Genomic DNA, 25,003 nt, shown 5'->3' with positions numbered 1-25,003 from the left:
AAGCTGTTCTTGCCAAAGGTGCAACTATGTTTTCGAAACTGAGATCGCAAGTGATAGAAGATGTTGAGAGACTGTTATTGGTATGGATAAACGAAAAACAGATAGCAGGAGATAGCATCTCTCAAGCAATCATATGTGAAAAGGTTAGGAAGTTGCATGACGATTTAATTAGAAAAATGCCAGCAACTAGTCGTGATGTGAGTGAATTTAAGGCCAGCAAAGGTTGGTTCGAGAGATTTAAGAATCGTAGTGGCATACATAGTGTGATAAGGCATGGTGAGGCTGCCAGTTTGGACCAAAAAGCAGCTGAAAAATATGTGAAGGAATTCAAGGAGTACATAGACAGTGAAAGACTGAAACCTGAACAAGTGTTTAATGGTGACACTGACAATGTTGTGAAACACTTTAGGAATGTCATAAAGGAACGGGAGGTACAGGCCTCTATGGGCAGATATGTTGTGCGACAGAGGTCCAGTGACTAAAGCTGGTCCTAGTGGCATTAAAAGAAGAAGGGAAGTAACCCCGAAAAAGGACTTGCCACCTCAAGTCCTAATGGAAGGGGATTCCCCTTCTAAACACTAAGACCATCAACACACTCCCCTCTTCCCATCCCATCAATCATCACCAGATCTTCAATAAAGGTAAATGTCATGTAACTGTGCATGTCTTCTTCAGTTTGTGTGTATTAAAATTAATATTTCATGTGTTAAAATTTTTTTTTTTTAAATACTTTTGGGTGTCTTGCACGGATTAATTTGATTTCCATTATTTCTTATGGGGAAAATTAACTTGACTAACGATTATTTTGACTAACGATGAGCTCTCAGGAACGGATTAATAGCGTTAGTCGAGGGTCCACTGTACTCTCCAACTACTATATCCCAACCACTTCTCTTCAGAGTGCAGGCACTGTCCTTTACACTTTCAGGACTAAAGTCTGACTAATGGGTTTCCCTGAATCCCTTCATAAAAGTTGCTTAGTACTCTCCTTCAGAATATACATTAAAAACTACTTGTCACCATTCAATTTTATCTAAAATGCTCACACAAGCCTGCTGGATGCTTAAGCCCATAAAACTCAAGCCCTCTCTTTTATCCCAATCTCACATTGTTCCTAGGATAACCCTTACCCCTCCTACCTTCCATTCAACCTGATGACACTGGAGGACAGTAGGACTAGGGAGGATATGATAACAGCATACAAAATATTGAGAGGAATAGACAAGGTGAATAAAGGTGGGAAGTAGAAACAAGAAGGAACAACCGTAAAGTGAAAACTCAGACGAGTCAGAGGGATGTTAGGAAGCATTTCTTCAGCCTTAGAGATACTAGGAAGTATTTCTTCAGGCTTAGGGAATTCAGGGAGTGGAACAATCTGGGGAATGAAATTGAAGAAGTGGGATCCATACATAGGTTTAAGAAAAGGCAAAACAAAGCTCTTGAAGCCGGGAGTGAGTGGACCTAGTAGCAACTAGTAAGAGGAGGGGCAAGGAGCCGAGACTCGACCACTGCACCCACAGAGGCGAGTATGTATGCAAGCACATACGCATGCACATGCACACGCACTCTGCAAGCCTGGTCTGACAAATGGCTCCTGGAATTTAACCCTAGCAAGTGCAAAGTTATGAGGCTTGGGGAAAGGACAAAAAAGCCCCAGAGTACAGCCTAAGAGGTCAAAGACTGCAAAACTCACTCAAGGAAAAGAATCTTGGGGTAAGCATCATACCAAGCAAATCTCCTGAAGCACACCAACCAAGTAACTGCTGCAGCATATGGGTACCTGGAAAACCTGAGAATAGCATTTCAACATCTAAGTAAGCAGTCATTCATGACACTGTACACTGTATATCAGGCCCATACTGGAGTATGCAGCACCAGTATGGAACCCACACCTGGTCAAACACATCAAGAAATTAGACAAAAGTGCAAAGGTTGGCAACAAGACTAGTCCCAGTGCTGAGGGGTTTGTCCTACAAGGAGAGGTTAAAGGAACTCAACCTGACAACACTGGAGGACAGGAGGGATAGGGAAGACATGATAATGACATACAAGATACAGAGAGGAACTGACAAGATGGATAGGGACAATGTTTCAGAAATGAGACACAGCAACAAGGGGTCATAACTGGAAGTTGAAAACTCAGATGAGTCACAGGGATATTATGAAGTACTTCTTCAGTCAAGGTTGTCAGGAAGTGGAACAGTCTGGAGAGTGATGTAGTAGAGGCAGGATCCATATGCAGCATTAAAGAGAGGTACAATAAGCTCATGAAGCACGGAGAGAGTGGACCCTGTAGCAACCATTGAAGAGGTGGGGACAGGAGCTATGACCCCTGCAACCACAATTAGCTGAGTACAAGAACTGTGACTCGACCCCTACAACGACAAATAGGTGAGTATAGGCTCTCCCACACTAGTGTGTATCAGTCTATTACAGAAAAAGTAGGAAATGTAAAATAAAGACATTGAAATAACAAGAAATCTGATTGGCAACTTACATATCAAAAGAATTTCTTGCCCCCTTACCTGTAAGAAGACATGATCTTTCTCGGGTCCACACCCTCGGCCCTCTAGAAGTTCTATCGTCATGGAGCGTGAGACAACATCCCGGGAGGCCAAGTCTTTGGCAACTGGTGCATAACGTTCCATGAACCGTTCTCCTTCAGAATTAACCAAGTAGCCACCTTCACCTCGACACCCTTCAGTTATCAAGCACCCAGCACCATAGATTCCTGTTCAGGAAAATTTAATATTCATAAAAAACACACTTGAACAATAACTTAAATTTTACTAATCATTAGTCCTAAAGTGAAACAATGAAACATTTACCATCATAACCATGTTATACATATACTGCAACTCATGCTTGGATCACATTCAGTGTGTGTTTTATTAAATAATTTGGCTTAAAGCAGCTTTCAAATATTCCTTTAACAAAAATCAGTGTGCTTTCACTGTGACGCAGTGGGGATGTTGCAGCTCAGAAGATTACCTGAACTGTGATGCCCACACACTTCCAGTAAGACAGCTATTGAATGAATAACGGTAAATGCGTTTCCTCTTGTTAGGTCAGCCTGCCTCAGCAGGCGATATCCAGTGTGTTTAAAAAGAAAATGAAAGGTGTGACCTACTGTACTACATATAAGAGAAGCTCATAGAATTATAGAAACCTATGTCATGAAGTTCAAAAGAGAATTTAAGTCTAACACAAAGTTTTATGTCATCATGCTCTCAAGACCCATTGTGATATTAAATGAAAGTCAAACAAATGAATGTGGATTCAAACCACTAAATTTGTATGAATAGGTTTCTAAGAGGTCCCTGAGAATTTAAGAATTTGCATATACAGTAGGGCCCCACTTATACGGCAGATTAGGTTCCAGGCTACCACTGGAAAGCGGACATTGCCAGGAAGGGTGACCCAAAAAAGAAAAACTTTCACCATCATTCACACATAATCACTGTCTTTGCAAAGGCACCCAGATATGACAGTTTAGATGTCACTCCAAACAGCCAATATCCCAAACCCCTCCTTTAAAGTTCAGGCATTGTACTTCCCACCTCCAAGACTCAAGTCTGGCTAAGTATACAACATTATCAGACCTTGTATATAAATCACAAAATATAAAACATTATCAGACCTTGTACATAAATCAAGAAAGAGGCTTTCGAGGGAAAAACTGAACCATATCTGCTGCCAGTGAATGATCAGTTAGACTGATGGTTATGTGGGTCTGAGGGCTCTTAGCAGCAAAGCCTAGTTGATCAGGCAGTCAACAGGAAAGCTTGGCTGACCAGCTAGTCAACAGGGAAGCCTGGTTAACCAGCCAGTCAACAGAGAAGCCTGATCTCAGGCTGAGCTGCAAAAGTAGAATCCTTAAACTAGTCAAAGGCCTAAGCTTGTACTACCCACTATTACCAGAGGGAGCATATAAAAACAAGTATTTGGAATACCACATCCAGCTGCCAAAACATGCTTATTTCTATAATTCTTCCACCACCTTCAAACGGAATCTGTATTGAAAAAAGGCTGAAAACAGGGTTTTAACCCTTTGTCTGTTGCAACCCCAAATCCTAGTCTCTCAGTGTCACAAAATATTTGATAAAAAAAAAAAATTGTTTTTTCTTATGAAATGATAGAGAATATTTTCCGGATCCTAAAGATACCAAAAGTACAAAATCTGATAGAAAACTTACGGAATTACGCTCTAGCGAAGTTAGCGATCTCAGCGATACATACGCATCGGTGATTTTGTCCACTTTGGGCCCTATTTTCGGCTAATTCCATTGTTCCAGTCGCCCAAACTCATAGCTATTTCTTTAGAATTCCATTTGTTCTATCGATTGAGTACAAGAAACCTCCCATTTACCGATTTCAACTACCCAATAAAGTGGTCAGAAATTGTCAATTTGGCCAATTTCACACAAATTAAAAAATATGCCAATTTCAAAATAGGGTCTAGAATGAACAATGCACATTCCTGGCACTAAAATAACATATTCTCTGTTCATCAGTCACGTCACCAGGCCCCTCTTATATTACTCTTCCTTTCCATTTTGAATTTTTATTCAGACAAAATAGATTTACTGTTATGCAGAATTCTGCATTATTGTAATAATTGTATAAATAATGTCAACCCATTTGTGACTGTGTATTAGAATGGCTAGTTGGACACTTACTGGACAATGATGTCATTTGTTTAATCTTGAACATCGGCAATAATCAAACATTTCCGATAATCTGAGCTCCATTTCAAGGTCCTCTTCATAGTGAAACCAATCAAAATCATCTCTATTTCTATAATGAGAATACCAAAATAAATACTATACGAAAATACACCTCAAATTCGGCGTTTTAATCCAAAAACACGGTCAGTTTTTTTTCTCATTATGCACTGCTTGCTGCAGGATTTTTTATACTGCACACACTGATCACACAGAACCATTCTCTCACATGTGGGAGTACCAGCTTTCTCCCACTTGATTTGAAGCCGCTAGAATTTTTGAGTATACGTATATACGCCAAACACATTGGTTCGTAAGGTGTATATATATACAGTGGACCCCCGGTTAACGATATTTTTTCACTCCAGAAGTATGTTCAGGTGCCAGTACTGACCGAATTTGTTCCCATAAGGAATATTGTGAATTAGATTAGTCCATTTCAGACCCCCAAACATACACGTACAAACGCACTTACATAAATACACTTACATAATTGGTCGCATTCGGAGGTGATCGTTATGCGGGGGTCCACTGTATATGACAAACAGTCAAAGGGTTAAATTCAAATAAAGGATATTTACCGGTGGGATGGAACTGAACAAATTCCAAGTCCTGACAAGGTAGATCAGCACGGGAGACCATTGCGGTGCCATCACCAGTGGAGGTGTGAGCAGAGGTACAGGAGAAGAATGTACGACCATAACCTCCAGTGGCCAGAACAGTGTTTTTGGAATGGAATCTGAAAAAAAATTAATGAAGGGTAAACTAAATAAATGATATTATGGATTTAGAAAAGGCATATGACAGAGTGGACAGGGAAATAATGTGGCAGATGTTGCAAGTGTATGGAATGGGCAGTAAGCTACTAAATGCTGTAAAGAGTTTTTATGAGGATAGTGAGGCTCAGGTTAGGGTGTGTAGGAGAGAGGGAGATTACTTCCTGGTAATAGAAGGTCTTAGACAGGGATGTGTAATGTCACCCTGGTTGTTTATATTTATAGATGGGGTTGTAAAAGAAGTAAATGCTAGGGTGTTGGGGAGAGGGATGGGATTAAATTATGGGGAATCAAATACAAAATGGGAGTTGACACAGTTGCTCTTTGCTGATGATACGGTGCTTTTGGGAGATTCTAAAGAAAAGTTACAACGGTTAGTGGACGAGTTTGGGAGGGTGTGTAAAGGTAGAAAGTTGATAGGGAACATAGATAAGAGTACGTGATGAGGGTATCAAATGATTTATATAAGGAAATATTGGATATCACATTGGAGAGAGGGAGTATGGAAGAAGTGAATGTTTTCAGATATTTGGGAGTTGACTTGTCAGCAGATGGGTTTATGAAGGATGAGGTTAACCATAGAATTGATGAAGGAAAAAAGGCGAGTGGTGCGTTAAGATATCTGTTGAGACAAAACATGTTATTCATGGAGGCAAAGAAGGTAATGTACTAAAGTATAGTGATACCAACACTCTTATATGGGTGTGAAGCTTGGGTTGTAAATGCTGCAGCGAGGAGGCGGTTGGAGGCAGTGGAGATGTCCTGTCTAAGGGCAACGTGTGGTGTAAATATTATGCAGAGAATTCGAAGTGTGGAAATTAGGAGAAGGTGTGGAGTTAATAAAAGTATTAGTCAAAGAGCTGAAGAGGGGTTGTTGAGGTGGTTTGGTCATTTAGAGAGAATGGATCAAAGTAGAATGATATGGAGAGCGTATGTATCTGTAAGGGAAGGAAGGAGAGGTAGGGGTCATCCTCGAAAAGGTTGGAAGGAGGGGGTAAAGGAGGTTTTGTGGGCGAGGGGCTTGGACTTCCAGCAAGCGTGCGTGAGCATCTTAGATAGGACTGAATGGAGACGAATGGTATTTGGGACCTGACAAGTTGTTGGAGTGTCAGCAGGGTAATATTTAGTGAAGGGATTCAGGGAAACCAGTTATTTTTATATAGCCGGACTTGAGTACTGGAAATGGAAAGTACAATGCCTGCACTTTAAATTAGGGGGTTTTGAGATATTGGCAGTTTGGAGTGATATGTTACATATCTTTATACGTATATGTTTCTAAACTGTTGTATTCTGGGCATCTCTACAAAAACAGTGATTATGTATGAGTGAGGTAAAAGTGTTGAATGATGATGAAAGTATTTTCTTTTTGGGCCATCCTGCCTCGGTGGGAGACGGCCAACTTGTTTGAAAAAAAAAAAAGTTTATACAGCAGTGTACTGTACATGTTGTAATAAACAGAATAGAGGAAATCAGCTCTAATATACAGTGGACCCCTGCTTCGTGATGCCATCGGTATCCGATAAATCCGGTATTTGATGCATTGTATCGCAAAATTTTGCCTCACTTCCCGTTACAAAACCCGGTATACGCGATTCCTCTGAGACGTGTTCACGTGTGGCCTGAACTGCCCCGTGTGTGCCAGTGTTTACAAGCCAGCCAGTGTGCTCGCATCTAAGGATACATTCAGTACATTCCATATTATCACAGTGTTTTTGGCGCTTGTTACTGCAAAATAAGTCACCATGGGCCCCAAGAAAGCTTCTAGTGCCAACCCTTCGAGACCAAGGGTGCTAATGACTATTGAAATGAAGAGAGATAATTGCGAAGTACGAAAGTGGAGTGCATGTGTCGGAGCTGGCCAAGTTGCATACAAAACCCCAATCAACCATCTCTACTATAGTGACCAGGAAAATGGCAATCAAGGAAGCTGTTGTTGCAAAAGGTGCAACTGTGATTACGAAACAGCGACTGCAAGTGTTAAAAAATGTTGAGAGACTGTTATTGGTGTGGATAAATGAAAAACAGATAGCAGGAGATAGCATCTCTCAAGCGATCATTTGTGAAAAGGCTAGGCAGTTGCATGACGATTTGGTAAAGAAATTGCCTGCAACTAGTGGTGATGTGAGTGAATTTAAGGCCAGCAAAGGTTGGTTTGAAAGATTTAAGAATCGAAGTGGCATACATAGTGTGATTAGGCATGGTGAGGCTGCCAGTTCCGACCAAAAAGCAGCTGAAAAATATGTGAAGGAATTCCAGGATTACATAGACAGTGAAGAATTTAAACCTGAACAAGTGTTTAATTGTGACGAAACAGGCCTGTTTTGGAAGAAATTGCCAAGCAGGACCTACATTACTCAGGAGGAAAAGGCACTCCCAGGACATAAGCCTATGAAAGACAGGCTTACTCTTCTGATGTGTGCCAATGCTAGTGGTGATTGCAAAGTGAAGCCTTTATTGGTGTATCACTCAGAAACTCCCAGAGCGTTCAGGCAAAAGATATCCTCAAGGCTAATTTGTGTGTGCTGTGAGGGCAAACACTAAGGCATGGGTCACTAGGGACTTTTTCTATGACTGGTTACACCATGCATTTGCCCCCAATGTGAAAAATTACCTAATTGAAAAGAAATTAGACCTTAAGTGCCTCCTGGTATTAGACAATGCCCCTGGTCATCCTACAGACTTGGCAGAGCGACTTTCTGGGGACATGAGCTTCATTAAGGTCAAGTTTTTGCCCCCTAATACCACTCCTCTCCTGCAGCCCATGGACCAGCAGGTCATTTCCAACTTCAAGAAACTGTACACAAAAGCTATGTTTGAAAGGTGCTTTGAAGTGACCACAGACACTCTATTGACTCTAAAGGAGTTTTGGAAGGATCACTTTAATATCCTCAATTGTGTAAACCTTATAGGTAAGGCTTGGGAGGGAGTGACTACAAAGACCTTGAACTCTGCCTGGAAAAAACTGTGGCCAGAATATGTAGACAAAAGGGATTTTGAAGGGTTTGAGGCTAACCCTGGGAATCCTATGTCAGTTGAGGAATCCATTGTGGCATTGGGGAAGTCCTTGGGGTTGGAGGTTAGTGGGGAGGATGTGGAAGAGTTGGTGGAGGAAGACAATGAAGAACTAACCACTGATGAGCTGCTAGATCATCTTCAACAGCAAGAGGCCAGACCTGAGGAAACTGCTTCGGAGGAGGGGATGGAGAAATTGAAGAAGTTGCCTACTTCAAAGATTAAGGAAATGTGTACAAAGTGGCTTGCAGTGCAAAGCTTTTTTGATGAAAATCACCCGCACACAGCTACTGCAAGCCGTGTTGGCAACCTGTACAATGACAATGTTGTGAAGCACTTTAGGAAAGTCATGCAGGAACGAGAGGTACAGGCCTCTATGGACAGATATGTTGTGCGACAGAAGTCCAGTGACTCTCAAGCTGGTCCTAGTGGCATTAAAAGAAGAAGGGAAGTAACCCCGGAAAAGAACTTGCTACCTCAAGTCCTACTGGAAGGGGATTCCCCTTCTAAACAATAGGTTTGACACTCTCCCCTCCTCCCATCCCATCAATCCTCACCAGATCTTCATTAAAGGTAAGTGTCATGTATTCTATTGTTAGTAGAGTACATACTACAAACTGTGCATGTCTTCTTCAGTTTGTGTGCATTACACTTAATATTTCATGTGGTAAAAGTTTTTTTTTTCATACTTTTGGGTGTCTTGCACGGATTAATTGATTTCCATTATTTCTTATGGGGGAAATTTATTCGCTTTCCAATAATTTTGGTTTACGATGAGCTCTCAGGAACGAATTAATATCGCAAACCAGGGGTCCACTGTACATTATTTAGGTATGCATACTGGTCAGAGAGCCCGATGTAAATCCTAGTCATCGGTAAACGAGTACGTCATTAAGCGAGACGCTGTATTAGTGTTCAATACTAGTAGTTACATTATAATTATCATTATTGCATTACAATAAATTATCCTTCATTGTGGAGGAGAGTATCAGGGTGTGTGGCATTGTAAAAAATATATTGGGGGGGGGGGGGAGGGGGGTCATTCATTCTCAGCATTTAAATATCTTTCTAATCGCCTTTCTAATTAATTTTCTTGAGAAAGACTTTACAGATAGAAAAGTGTAGATAATCAAATGAGCACATTTTATACAAAAAACTGATCAGTTTTCCATTTAGGGGTCATGAGAAAAGCAAAAGGAAAATGGCCATTGTACAATAAAAATCCAGTTCATGATAGATTTGCAGTAAAAGTAAATATAAAGATACCACACATGCACTAAAATAATTTCACTTACAAAAAATGAATGCATCTGATATACTAACATTAAACAATAGATCAAATAATTTCACTAAGAATACAGGGCATATGAGAAAATCTGTTATACAGCATTTCAAGTGTACTGTCAAGATTAATTTTTGTAAGGGTTGATCACAAGAAATGGCTTTAGGGATAAGAAATATTGAACAATGAGACCATATTCAGGTCCTTTCCAAGGCTGATTGGATATTTCCATTAGTTTTTGGCCAAATCACTTTAAATGCTGTAACTGCCTTTAAATTAATTTTAAAACAAAAAAAAAAAAAAAAGAAAGGAGAGAGATTTCCATGTGGGAAATCCAATGAGCAAATTTTGAATATAAGCCAATAGTTAGTTTCAATCTATGAGTCTTGAATGAAGCAACAAGCACAATATCAATCATATATTTTTTTTCACACTTTGTGACTCATTTACCTATTTGTATATAAAAAAAAAGAGCATACCACACATTTACCAAACATCCCTATTACAAAACTCAATGCATCTGATAAACAATCATGTTAGATAAAAGAAAACAGTCTCACTTTGAGCTCAACCCACAAGAGGAAGATGACTACAGGTTGGCCATATCACCAACTTGTATTAATTTACAGGGAATTTTTAAAGGTAGGATGAGATGCTTAGCTGTGATCTGGCAAAATCACTAATCAGGCACCCTATAGGTCCCAATGATGCCGGATTAGTGATGATCGACCTGTATATTTCTCAAATATACAGGTTGGTACTCAAATTCATTTTCATAAAACTGGTGATTGTGCAAATGCATCAAAGAATGATGCTGAGATAAATGGCAAGCTAATCAGTTTTTATACCCTAAAATAAACAAATTCAATGAGAGTTAAGTGTCTGACACAATGCTGCACTCACAAATGGAATATTTATATTCATCAGTTTCTTATTAAATGCTTATGGACCAAAGGATGACTGATCCCTGGACTAAGGTAACAGTTCTCCAGAGAATATATGATTATGCAACCTGTCACCAGATCAAATTAGACTGCTGGATAATGTTGGATGCTGAAGAACTAATGCCAGCTAGTTAATAATTTACTGTGTTACACTGGTAAGGAAAAACATACAATTAAGGAAAACATCAAGAGAAAGGTGAAAGAAAATACTGTATTTTGTGATACACCAGAAATAAATCTTTATGGACTCAGTAAGAGATGAAGCAGCAAGGAATAAAAGAAAAAATATACGAAGAAAAGCCAATTGTTGACTCCAAAAGTGAAATAGAAAAAGAATAAAAAACAAACTAAAAAACTAATTAGTAGTATATCAGTCAATGCTTTAGCACAACGTGGAAAGGAGGGGGAGGGGGGGGAAGATGTATAATACCAGGCATATTTTAAATAAATTTATGAACTAAAGTGTGAGACTTTTACCTATGGATTGAGCCATCTTCTAGGCAGAGTGCTATAACACCACAGCATTCACCATCTTCCATCAGGAGATCCAGAGCAAAATATTCAATGAAATAATTGCAGTCATATTTCAGGGACTGTCCATATAGTGTGTGTAGCAGAGAGTGGCCAGTCCTGTCTGCCACACAGCAGCATCTTAAAGGGGAAGAAAATATGTAAGGTACAGCATAAATGACTATTAAAAATAACATTCATAGCTACAAGAACAAATATCTGAAATTGCCTATTTTTAGTAAGAAGTGCACAGCTATTTGAAATCATCAAATAGCCAAACTTGAGTCCTGGAGGTGAGAAATACAGTGCCTGCACAATGAAGGAGACGTGGAGATGTTGTGGCTTGAAGGGTCATCTGAGCTGTGATGCTGGTGACCTGGCAAGACTGTGATTGAATAAAAGAGTTTATGTCTTTGTCAGGCCACTGTACCTCAGCTGGAGATGGGTAATGTTAAAAAAAAAATTATAACAATTATAACAACTTGGATATATCTTACCTATTTTTTGTTATTAAAGTCCAATACCATACAGCAAATCCTTAATTGAATTAATGAACTAATAGGAGTAAGCCGGTGGTGGGTCTGGGGTGTATAGATAAGACTGCTTTGCTATGATCATAAAATAATGTACAATTCCAAACCAACTCCTCCACTGGATTCTGTCCCATATTTCTGCCATACATTAAATCATGGGCATACTGTACAGTAATGATTTTTGCTTCTGGTAAATTTTCAGTAATATATCTCTTAAGAGTAAGTACATCTGCATTTGTCTCATCAAATTATTCTCTACCCTATGTAGAGTACAGATATTAAATGATAAGTTGTATGCATTTATGAGCTTTTCATCTTAGATTTAGATTTTTACTAGAGTAAACCCTCAACATAACAGATTATTGATTGTCTGTTAAATCAGAATGTTAAAAAATAGCACAAAAGTACACTAATACACTCTACTATATACCTGAAATAGTATTTTACATGAGTTAGATATACGTACTGCAATGAACAGTGAAAAATAAAGAAGGAACAATTTAACCAGGGAAGTTTGCCTATACTTTTAAAAGTCTGTTATATCATAGTCTATTATACTGAGAGTTTACTGATTAAAAATTTCAATGCTGTATACAGTACTGTAGTATTAAACTATATGTACCCTGTAGAGCTTACTTACCAACATACAGTACATACTGTACTATCAAACAACCACAATTTTATCTGCTACTGGCTCTTTAGAGAATTTTCTTTCAAAAGGTCAATTAATTTAAATGGTTTCTGATTGATTTGTAATACCTGGTTTATTTTCTGATTGTTGTATCTAATATCACTGAGAGTTTTATAAAATATTAATAAATTTGTCTCTGGCTTTTCTGGTAATTTTTTTTTACTTTTAGACTGTTTTACTATTGTTTGTTCTGTGACCTGACTGCCCATCAGACAGGTGGTTTTAGATCTATCACACTGTAGAAGAATGTGCCATTTTCTTCCTCAATTTTTAGACTTTCCTTCTTTAGCCTTTTATCTGTTTTTATTTTTTTTTCCAAGTTAATAAAGTCTTGCCTAGTACATATCTGATAACACCTCTTTTTTTTTTTTCTTAAAATGTTTCATTTTTTTTCCTTTCTTAATAGAATTTATGTACTGGTTTGTTAGTTTCAAACTTATGTCTCTCCTATTTACCTATCCTTCTGTCATTATGGCAGTTAAATGCTCTATTAAGCTACAACATACATGAAAGTACTTTGTGATCAGTGCACTCAGTTCACACACTGAGGTATAGGGGGTCGATCCCTGGTACAGGTGGAAATACTGTATTAGGATGTGCTTCCTTAAGGCTCCTGCTGTCCCTGTTCGTCTAGCAGTAAAATAGGTACCTGGGTGTTAGTTGACTAGTGTGGGAGAAAACTGAACTAATTTGCCCAAAATGCTCTGCAAAACAAGGGGATTTCTACAGTGGACCCCCAGATTAAGACGTCATCGGATTAAGTAACGTTTTTGCGTCAAAATATTGGCTCAGTTAATGACAATGAACTCAGTTAAAGTCATTCATCCCAGACGTGTCTACGTGCCGTGAGCCAGTGTGCCATTGTTTACAAGCGAGTGAGGACGATTCCACGCGTACATGCAATATATTTTGTATTATTCCATTGTTTTTAGTGCTTGTAACTGCTAAATAAGCCACCAAGGGCCCAAAGAAAGCTTCTAGTGCCAGCCCTTTGGAAAAGAGGGTGAGAAACACTTTAGAATTCAAGAAAAAGTTTGTAGAAAGATACAAAAGTGGTGGTGGTAGAGGGTGGTAGGGTACTTCCCCACACACACGATTTGATTTGATTGGGACTTGCACACAAGTGAATAGAATTATCAAAGCTTATTGCTTGTGAAGCATTGAAAATTGAGTTCGACAAATACGATTCTGTTAGTGGGATGGTTTGTGAAGGACCTGCCTAGTATGGGCCAACAGGCCTGCTGCAGTGTTCCTGCTTTCTTATGTGCAAACAATTATGGATGAACATCACTGACACATCTGTTGCAGGCCATGCTGGCAACTCCTACAATGACAATGTTGTGTCCCATTTTAGGGAAGTCTTAAAGAAACACCAGAAACAGAGCTCTCTGGACAGATATTTTGTGCAACAGGTGTCCAGTGACTCTCAAACAGGTCCTAGTGGAATTAAAAAACAAAGAAGGGAAGTAACCCCAGAAAAGGACTTGGTACCTGAAGTCCTTATGGAAGGGGAGTCCCCTTCCAAACACTAGTAAGTACTCCATCCTCTCCCTTCCTCCCATCTCAACACTCATCAATAAAGGTAAGTGTCATTTTATTATTTATTTATTCTGCATGTCTCATTGTTTTCTGTGTAGAGAAATGTATATTACATGTAAAAAATTATTTTGTTTAATACTTTTGGGTGTCTGGAATGGATTAATTGAATTTCCATTATTTCTTATGGGGAAAATTAGTTCGGATTAAGACAGATTCGCTACAAGACATGCTCTCTGGAACGGATTAATGTCGTTAACTGGGGTCCACTGTACATGGCAGTATGTCATTGATGTCAGCTAGGCCTGACATGTACTTGTAGAAATAAATATTATTGTTATTATGAAGTCATAAATGGAAAAACTATTCTATGATTAACTTGAATGTTAAAAAGTATAATAAACCACTAACCTGTGAGCCTGACCTCCTTTGCCAAAGTTGTAACTCTGACCACCAAAGGCTCGCTGATAGATTTTGCCATCCTGGGTGCGACTGAAGGGCATCCCTGAAGATTTCCAATACTTTAATTCAGTGATTCATTCATGAATATCTACACAAAGAATACAAGATAACCATCACTAATCCGGCATTGCTGTGACTTGTAGGGTGCCGTATTACTGATTTTGCTGGATTACAGAGGGGTTAGGTTAGAATACACTTATTTACTCATTGGTGATTTCACCCACTTTATGCCCTATTTTTGGCCCATTCCATTGTTCCAGTCTACCAAACTCATAGCTATTTCACTTGTATTCCTTCTATTCTGTCGAGTGAGCACAAGAAACTGCCCATTTATCTATTTAAACTACCCAATAAAGTGGTCAGAAATTGGTAATTTGGCCAATTTCACACAAATTTCAGAATAAACAATACAGACATTCCTGGCACTAAAATAACATTTTCTCTGTTCATTAGTCATGTTTCCAGGCCCCCCTCTTATATTACGCTTGCTTTCTATTTTGAATTTTTATTCACACAAAAAATAAAAGGTTGACTTATGTAGATCACTGCATTATTGTATTACAGTGGACCCCCGGTATTCGATGGCATCGGTATTCGATAAATCCGGTATTCGATGCATTTTAATGCAAAAATTTTGCCTCAGTATCCGATTGAAAACCCGGTATTCGATACGATTCATACGAGACGTGTCCATGTGTGGCCTGAACTGCCCCGTGTGCGCCTGTGTTTACAAGCCAGCCAGTGTGCGCGCATCTAAGAATACATTCGGTACATTCCATATTATCCATATCACTGTTTTTGGTGTTTGTTTCTGCAAAATAAGTCACCATGGGCCCCAAGAAAGCTTCTAGTGCCAACTCTGTGGTCAAAAGGGTGAGAATTAGTATAGAAATCAAGAAAGATTTTGAAGGGTTTGGGGTTAACCCTGAGAAGCCTATGCCAGTTGTGGAATCCATTGTGCCTTCTTCAAAAATTAAGGAAATGTGTGCACAGTGGGTTGAACTGCAAACCTTTATGGATGAAAATCACCCTAACACAGCTATTGCAAGCCGTGCTGGTGACTATTACAATGACAATGTTGTGGCCCATTTTAGACAAATCGTAAAGGAACGGGAGGTACAGAGCTCTATGGACAGATTTGTTGTGCGACAGAGGTTCAGTGACTCTCAAGCTGGTCCTAGTGGCATTAAAAGAAGAAGGGAAGTAACCCTGGAAAAGGACTTGCTACCTCAAGTCCTAATGGAAGGGGATTCCCCTTCTAAACACTAACACCATCCACACTCTCCCCTCCTCCCATCCCATCAATCATCACCAGATCTTCAATAAAGGTAAGTGTCATGTAACTGTGCATGTCTTCTTCAGTTTGTGTGTATTAAAATTAATATTTCATGTGGTAAAAATTTTTTTTTTTCATACTTTTGGGTGTCTTGCACGGATTAATTTGATTTCCATTATTTCTTATAGGGAAAATTGATTCGTTTTTCGATATTTTCGGTATTCGATGAGCTCTCAGGAATGGATTAATATCAAATACCGGGGGTCCACTGTAATTGTATAAATAATGTCAACCCATTCATGATGGCATATTAGAGTGGCCAGTTGGACACGTATTGGATGATGCCGTTACATGTTTAATCTTGAACATCGGCAAAAATTAAACATTTCTGCTACTTTGAGCTCAATTTCAAGGTGCTTTCCGTCATGAAACCAATGAAAATCATATCTACTTCAGTAATATATCTTCCATTCTATCAAACAAGACCAAAAAAAATGAGACTACAACCATACGAAAATACACCACAAAGTAGCTGTTTTACACCAAAACCACGATTGCAGTTTTTTCTCATTATACACTGCGTGCTGCAGGATTTTTTTTTATATAATGCACACTCACCACACAGACCTAGTCTCTCATATGTAGGCCCAAATTTACCAGTCACAGCTGATCTGAGTGAGCCGAGCTCATTGCGACTGACAGTGGTTTCAAAGCCACCTTCCCTTTCATAGACAATGTACTTTGTATGTGCTTTACACAATGAGAAGCATTTCTTTTATTTGTTGGAACCATGGTAAGAGCTAAAAGTGAGCAGGTTATAACAATAAACGGAGAAAAAGAAATTGGAATGACCTGTGCAGCAAGTAGCGCCACCAAACAGTAGCGGCAGGTTGGTGTGGCGACCCCGGAAATTTGAAATTGTGCTAGCCGAAATTAGTACCGGATTACTGATGGAACCAGATTACTGACTGCTGGATTAGTGATAGCCGACCTGTACTTATCTGCATACAATGGGCCCTCTTACAAAGCAACTTCATGTTATGTAACATGCTTGCAACTCGATTCAAAATGTGCAGCCCAAAATTTCACAGAATGGAAAAAAATCTTGATATTACATGCCATAAAGTATTGAAGAATTATCTAATGCATGAAATACTGATACTACACACCACAGCATCATTATGTACAAAATCTGCATACCTTCACTGACACCCACCACCACCTACAATTGTCTTCTGGAAGCATATTGTGCCTCACTCCCTACTGTTCAGGCCGCTCTGAATATTTCCATCATAGATATTAACCATTTGGTAGACAGCAACCGCCCAGGGAGGTACTACCGTCCTGCCAAGTGAGTGTAAAACGGAAGCCTGTAATTGTTTTACACGATGGTAGGATTGCTGGTGTCTTTTTTTCTGTCTCATTCACATGCAAGATTTCAGGTACGTCTTGCTACTTCTACTTACACTTAGGTCACACTACACATACATGTTCAAGCATATATATACACACCTCTCTGGGTTCTCTTCTATTTTCTTTCTAGTTCTTGTTCTTGTTTATTTCCTCTTACCTCCATGGGCAAGTGGAACAGAATTCTTCCTCTGTAAGCCATGCGTGTTGTAAGAGGTGACTAAAATGCCAAGAGCAAGGGGCTAGTAACCCCTTCTCCTGTATATATTACTAAATGTAAAAGGAGAAACTTTCGTTTTTCCTTTTGGGCCACCCCACCTCGGTGGGATACGGCTGATGTGTTGAAAGAAAGATATTAACCATGGCACCCAAGAGAAATGATGCAAGAGGTGCAAAGAACAGTATGTAAAAATCAATAACTTGTTTAAGAAAATAGAAGTGCTAGATACACTTAGAGGTGGTGCACATGTCATGGAGAAACCACCCATGAGTTATGTGTGAATGAATTAACCATCCATAAATTAAGCAGTACAGAGTATCACCCTCCCAAAAGTAATATCAGAGGGGTCACTAACACTAAATAACAGAGAAAAGTTACTGAATATGTAGACCAAAAAGAAACAAAGGGGCCCTACTTAGTGTTCAGATAAGAAAGCACAAAGTTCTATTATACCATGAGTGAATTTTATGATAGTATAAACATGTTAACAGACTTTTATATGCATCTGAAAGTGAAAAAAAGGCTATGATTCACTTTACAGCAACTTTTGCTTTACAGCAGTAGCCGAGAACCTAACCTACTGTATAAGTGGGGCCTTCCTGTACATAATAACTTATTTTGGAGAGGATGCCAACAGATTTAGATAATTCTACTACCACAGCAACACAAGAAACACAACCATCCATCCCAGTCTAGTAGGGGCCACATCAACCCTCTCCACATTCTTCCATTTCAAGAAAACAGCATTACTAGAAGGTAACACAAGTTATATGGTAGTATTTTTTTTATATCACACTGGCTATATCCCACTAAGGCAGCACAGTAGTAAAAAAACATTTGGCAAATTTCAAATTATTAGGCATGTAACTATTTTCCCCACATTCTTTACTTCACCTAATACTATTTTACAGTAACAATTTTCAGGAACTTACTCACATGTTAAGATTTTCTGTAATCATGGGAAAACATTAAACCCAATGGGGACATTAGCACCTGAAATCCACTGAATGAGCAGCATTCAGGTTCAATCCAAGGGGTGAATAAATCAAGTTCCTTGGATCAAGAGCCCCTTATCAGCATCAAGGCACCTCCCTTGAGGGGTGTTTGGCTAAGAAGTGATATTATCCTTTATAAAGAGACAACAATTAGCATCATCATAGTGCCTGAAGAAGATATGTTTTGAGTGTGAAGAATGGTGAATAGTCCTAAAGCCTCTTAGTGTTGGTCAAAATGAGAAATTTACTTAAATATTACATTATGTAAAATTAAAAATAGCTCTTAGCTCGACAGCTGTCTCCCATCCTAGCATAATGACCTAAAGAAGAAAATGCATTCACCATCGTTTATTCAATGTCTTTCTAGATGTGTGCTGACACTACAATTCAGGTCACAATCTGACTGCAACATCCTCACCCTTCCTCCAGCATGCAGACAGCCTTTCTCACCTCCTGGACTCAAGCTCAGCTAACCAGTTTCCCAGAATCTCTTCGTAAAAGTTATCTCGCTCACACTCCAACACATCCATGTTTCTCCATTTATACCTATATAACAAGCTTACATAAGGAATTATTATTCCTTATGTAAGCTTGTTAGGACTTGACGTGCTGTTGGAGTGTGATTAAAGTAACATTTATGAAGGAATTCAGGGAAACTGGCAGGCTGGACTTTGAGTCCTGGAGATGGGAAATACAGTGTCTGCACTCTGAAGGAGGGGTGTTAATGTTGCAGTTTTATAACTGTAGTGTAAGCACACCTCTGGCAAGAGTGTGATGGAGTGAATGATGAAAGTTTTCCTTTTTCGGGCCACCCTGCCTTGGTGGGAATCGGTCGGTGTGTTAATAATAATAAAAAAAGAAATAATTACTGTTATTACTAATGCAGGAAAGTACTAAACCCATATTGGTTCTTCAGTGATAATAAAGAAAGCTTACCATAGTTCTCCAATTCAATGACTGCTTTTGGAGCTTCACGAGTCATGTAGTGGATAGCATCCTGATCACCTAGCCAGTCAGAACCCTTCACTGTATCGTACATATGCCATATCCAATTGTCTGGCTGCCAAGAAATATTAAATTATACCTTAAATTTCTTAACCAGCTTTAATAAGGCATAAATACACTAATTAAATTATTATATTACAACACCATCATTATTAGAAAATTTATTTTATTATTTTTTATTAGCACACTGGCCGATTCCCACCAAGGCAGGGTGGCCCGAAAAAGAAAAACTTTCACCATCATTCACTCCATCGCTGTCTTGCCAGAAGGACGCTTTACACTACAGTTTTTAAACTGCAACATTAACACCCCTCCTTCAGAGTGCAGGCACTGTACTTCCCATCTCCAGGACTCAAGTCCGGCCTGCCGGTTTCCCTGAATCCCTTCATAAATGTTACTTTGCTCACACTCCAACAGCACGTCAAGTATTAAAAACCATTTGTCTCCATTCACTCCTATCAAACACGCTAACGCATGCCCGCTGGAAGTCCAAGCCCCTCGCACACAAAACCTCCTTTACCCCCTCCCTCCAACCTTTCCTAGGCCAACCCCTACCCCACCTTCCTTCCACTACAGACTGATACACTCTTGAAGTCATTCTGTTTCGCTCCATTCTCTCCACATGTCCGAACAGCCTCAAACCCTTCTTCAGCCCTCTCGACAACAGTTTTGGCAATCTCGCACCTCCTCCTAACTTCCAAACTACGAATTCTCTGCATTATATACACACCACACATTGCCCTCAGGGATGACATCTCCACTGCCTCCAGCCTTCTCCTCGCTGCAACATTCATCACCCATGCTTCACACCCATATAAGAGCGTTGGTAAAACTATACTATACTCTCATACATTCCCCTCTTTGCCTCAAAGGACAAAGTTCTTTGTCTCCACAGACTCCTAAGTGCATCACTCACCCTTTTCCCCTCATCAATTCTATGATTCACCTCATCTCTCATAGATCCATCCGCTGACACGTCCACTCCCAAATATCTGAATACATTCACCTCCTCCATACTCTCTCCCTCCAATCTGATATCCAATCTTTCATCACCTAATCTTTTTGTTATCCTCATAACCTTACTCTTTCCTGTATTCACTTTTAATTTTCTTCTTTTACATACCCTACCAAATTCATCCACCAACCTCTGCAGCTTCTCTTCAAAATCTCCCAAGAGCAGTGTCATCAGCAAAGAGCAACTGTGACAACTCCCACTTTATGTGTGATTCTTTATCTTTTAACTCCACGCCTTTTGCCAAGACCCTCGCATTTACTTCTCTTACAACCCCATCTATAAATATATTAAACAACAACGGTTACATCACACATCCTTGTCTAAGGCCTACTTTTACTGGGAAATAATCTCCCTCTTTCCTACATACTCTAACTTGAGCCTCACTATCGTTGTAAAAACTCTTCACTGCTTTCAGTAACCTACCTCCTATACCATACACCTGCAACATCTACCACACTGCCCCCCTATCCATCCTGTCATATGCCTTTTCCAAACCCATAAATGCCACAAAAACCTCTTTAGCCTTATCTAAATACTGTTCACTTACATGTTTCACTGTAAACACCTGGTCCACACACCCCCTACCTTTCCTAAAGCCTCCTTGTTCATCTGCTATCCTATTCTCCGTCTTACTCTTAACTCTTTCAATGATAACTCTACCATACACTTTACCAGGTATACTCAACAGACTTATCCCCCTATAATTTTTGCACTCTCTTTTGTCCCCTTTGCCTTTATACAAAGGAACTATGTATGCTCTCTGCCAATCCCTAGGTACCTTACCCTCTTCCATACATTTATTAAATAATAGAACCAACCACTCCAAAACTATATCCCCACCTGCTTTTAACATTTCTATGTTTATCCCATCAGTCCCAGCTGCCTTACCCCCTTTCATTTTATCCACTGCCTCACGAACCTCCCCCACACTCACAACTGACTCTTCCTCACTCCTACAAGATGTTATTCCTTCTTGCCCGATACATGAAATCACAGCTTCCCTATCTTCATCAACATTTAACAATTCCTCAAAATATTCTCTCCATCTTCCCAATACCTCTAACTCTCCATTTAATAACTCTCCTCGCCTATTTTTAACTGACAAATCCATTTATTCTCTAGACTTCCTCAACTTGTTAATCTCACTCCAAAACTTTTTCTTATTTTCAACAAAATTTGTTGATAACATCTCACCCACTCTCATTTGCTCTCTTTTTACATTGCTTCACCACTCTCTTAACCTCTCTCTTTTTCTCCATATACTCTTCCCTCCTTGCATCACTTCTACTTTGTAAAAACTTCTCGTATGCTAACTTTTTCTCCCTTACTACTCTCTTTACATCATCATTCCACCAATCGCTCCTCTTCCCTCCTGCACCCACTTTCCTGTAACCACAAACTTCTGCTGAACACTCTAACACTACATTTTTATACCTACCCCATACCTCTTCGACCCCATTGCCTATGCTCTCATTAGCCCATCTATCCTCCAACAGCTGTTTATATCTTACCCTAACTGCCTCCTCTTTTAGTTTATAAACCTTCACCTCTCTCTTCCCTGATGCTTCTATTCTCCTTGTATCCCATCTACCTTTTACTCTCAGTGTAGCTACAACTAGAAAGTGATCTGATATATCTGCGGCCCCTCTATAAACATGTACATCCTGAAGTCTACTCAACAGTCTTTTATCTAATACATAATCCAACAAACTACTGTCATTTCGCCCTACATCATATCTTGTATACTTATTTATCCTCTTTTTCTTAAAATATGTATTACCTGTAACTAAACCCCTTTCTATACAAAGTTCAATCAAAGGGCTCCCATTATCATTTACACCTGGCACCCTAAACTTACCTACCACACCCTCTCTAAAAGTTTCTCCTACTTTAGCATTCAGGTCCCCTACCACAATTACTCTCTCACTTGGTTCAAAGGTTCCTAAACATTCACTTAACATCTCCCAAAATCTCTCTCTCTCCTCTACATTCCTCTCTTCTCCAGGTGTATACACACTTATTATGACCCAATTTCGCATCCAACCTTTACTTTAATCCACATAATCCTTGAATTTACACATTAATATTCTCTTCTCTCCTTCCATAACTGATCCTTCAACATTATTGCTACCCCTTCCTTAGCTCTAACTCTCTCAGATACTCCAGATTTAATCCCATTTGTTTCCCCCCACCGAAACTCCCCGACTCCCTTCAGCTTTGTTTCGCTTAGGGCCAGGACATCCAACTTCTTTTCATTCATAACATCAGCAATCATCTGTTTCTTGTCATCCGCACTACATCCACGCACATTGAAGCATCCCAGTTTTATAAAGTTTTTCTTCTTCTCTTTTTAGTAAATGTTTCCAGGAGAAGGGGTTACTAGGCCATTGCTCCCGGCATTTTAGTCGCCTCATACGACACACATGGCTTACGGAGGAAAGATTCTTTTCCACTTCCCCATGGACAATAGAAGAAATAAAAAAGAACAAGAGCTATTTAGAAAAAGGAGAAAAACCTAGATGTATGTATACACATATGCATGTGCGTGTCTGTGAAGTGTGACCAAAGTGTAAGGAGTAGCAAGATATCCCTGTTAACTAGCGTGTTTAAGAGACAGAAAAAGACACCAGCAATTAGAAAATTCTTGTATATTAAGTCTATAGCTTCAGTGGTGCATTTAAAAACACTGAGGCAGTAATAAAACTTGTCTGAAAATTAGTTTCTTGGCACACAGTTTTTTAAATGTACATATATGCAATACAGTTATATGAGCTGTAATTCATCCTCACTTAAAACAAATTAATATAGTATACAGCCTCTCCTCACTTACCAACGTACTCGTTTACCGACAACTTGCAGTTACGACGGGCTCTCCCACTAGTTGGTATTTTATGCCATACGAGAACTTGGGTCATGGAAATGGGCAGTATGGCATCTCAGCATCAAGCACCTCAATCTCCTTCCTACAGCCACCTAGTACACTAGCTTTCAGTTCTCCAAGACTACATATTTCATCTATAAATTTGTACTAATTTATTGTACACCCACAGTACAAAATAGAGTTAGAAGCACAGCAGCACTTGGAAGAGGAAAATGGAAGAAGTTCAAAAGAAGTTCACCGAAAAGGGGTTAGCTGGCATGTTCGAGTGTGCTTACATTCTCTGTCTCTCGTGGCAGCTTAACCCTTTGACTGTTGCAGGCCCCTTTCTGAAACTGTCATTCTATGTCGATAATTTAACCCTTTGACTGTCGCAACCCCCAATCCTGAGGTGTCTCCTGGTGTTGCAAAATTTAAAAAAAAAAAAATATTTTTCTTATGAAATGATAGAAAATCTTTTCCCAATTGTAATGACACCAAAAAAACGAAATTTGATGGAAAACTGGCGGAATTATGCTCTCGCATAATTAGCGACCTCGGCGCTGTTTACAAATTGTCGATTTCGCCCACTTGGAGCCCTATTTTCGGCTAATTCCATTGTTCCAGTCACCCAAACTCATAGCTATTTCTTTAGAACTCCATTTTTTCTACCGATTGAGTACAAGAAACTGCCCATTTACCAATTTCAACTACCTAATAATGTGGTCAGAAATTTGCAATTTGGCCAATTTCACGAAAACTAAAAAATATGACAATTTCAAAATAAGGTCCAGAATGAACAATGCAGACATTCCTGGCTCTAAAATAACATTTTCTTTGCTCATCAGTCATGTCTCCAGGCCCCTCTGATATTACCCTTGCTTTCTATTTTGAATTTTTATTCAAACAAAAAATAAAAGACTTACTATTATGCAGACTACTGCAATACTGTAATAATTGTATAAATAACATCAACCCATTCATGACTGCATATTAGAATGGCTAGTTAGACATTTATTGGACAATGGCGTCATTTGTTTACTTTTGAACATTGGCAAAAATCAAACATTTCCCCTACTTTGAGCTCCATTTCTAGGTTCTTTTTATATTAAAATCAATCAAAATCACCTCTATTTCTATATAATGTGTTTTCCATTCTATAAAATGAGACCAAGAAAACGCGAATACAACCATAAATACTATACAAAAATAGACCACAAATTCGGCATTTTAATTAAAAAAAAAAAACGGTCGGAGTTTTTTTTTCTCATCATGCACTGCGTGCTCCAGGATTTTTTTATATGGTGCACACTGACCACACAGACCCATTCTCTCACATGTGGGCCTACCAGCTTTCTCCTGCTTGATTTGAAGCCGCTAGAATTTACAAGTATATACACGTCAAACACGGTACCTCGTAAAAGGTATATACATGTATACTGCCGCGACAGTCAAAGGGTTAAAAAAAAAAAAAATTATTATGAAATGATAGAGAATCTTTTCCCAGTGGTAATGACACCAAAAGTACAAAATTTGGTTGAAAACTCACGGAATTACACTCCAGCAAAATTAGCGGTCTCGACGACATATACGCACTGGCAATTTCGCCAACTTTGAGCCCTGTTTTAGGCTAATTCTGTTGTTCCAGTTGACCACTCATAGCTATTTCTTTAGAACTCCATTTTGTCTATCAGTCGAGTACAAGAAACCACCCATTTACCGATTTGAACTACCCAATAAAGTGGTCAGAAATTG

At 39.2% G+C, this 25,003-nt stretch overlaps 1 protein-coding gene across 1 annotated transcript in view; it reads right to left on the bottom strand.

Annotated features, from left to right (window-relative positions):
- Positions 1–25,003, bottom strand: part of SdhA (succinate dehydrogenase, subunit A (flavoprotein)) — an 88,951-nt gene that overhangs the window by 53,296 nt on the left and 10,652 nt on the right. The window contains exons 4-8 of the mRNA XM_070100020.1: positions 19,308–19,431; positions 14,420–14,513; positions 11,216–11,389; positions 5,306–5,463; positions 2,526–2,731 (exon numbers count right to left, since the gene is read on the bottom strand). Of these exons, the coding sequence (XP_069956121.1) occupies positions 2,526–2,731; positions 5,306–5,463; positions 11,216–11,389; positions 14,420–14,513; positions 19,308–19,431 (756 nt within the window). The remainder of the gene's footprint in view (positions 1–2,525; positions 2,732–5,305; positions 5,464–11,215; positions 11,390–14,419; positions 14,514–19,307; positions 19,432–25,003) is intronic.

Source organism: Cherax quadricarinatus, chromosome 71, assembly GCF_038502225.1.
Source record: "Cherax quadricarinatus isolate ZL_2023a chromosome 71, ASM3850222v1, whole genome shotgun sequence".
Taxonomy (NCBI): domain Eukaryota; kingdom Metazoa; phylum Arthropoda; class Malacostraca; order Decapoda; family Parastacidae; genus Cherax; species Cherax quadricarinatus.
The sequence above is the reverse complement of the archived record's forward strand: the minus strand, read 5'-3'. Positions and strand labels throughout refer to the sequence as shown.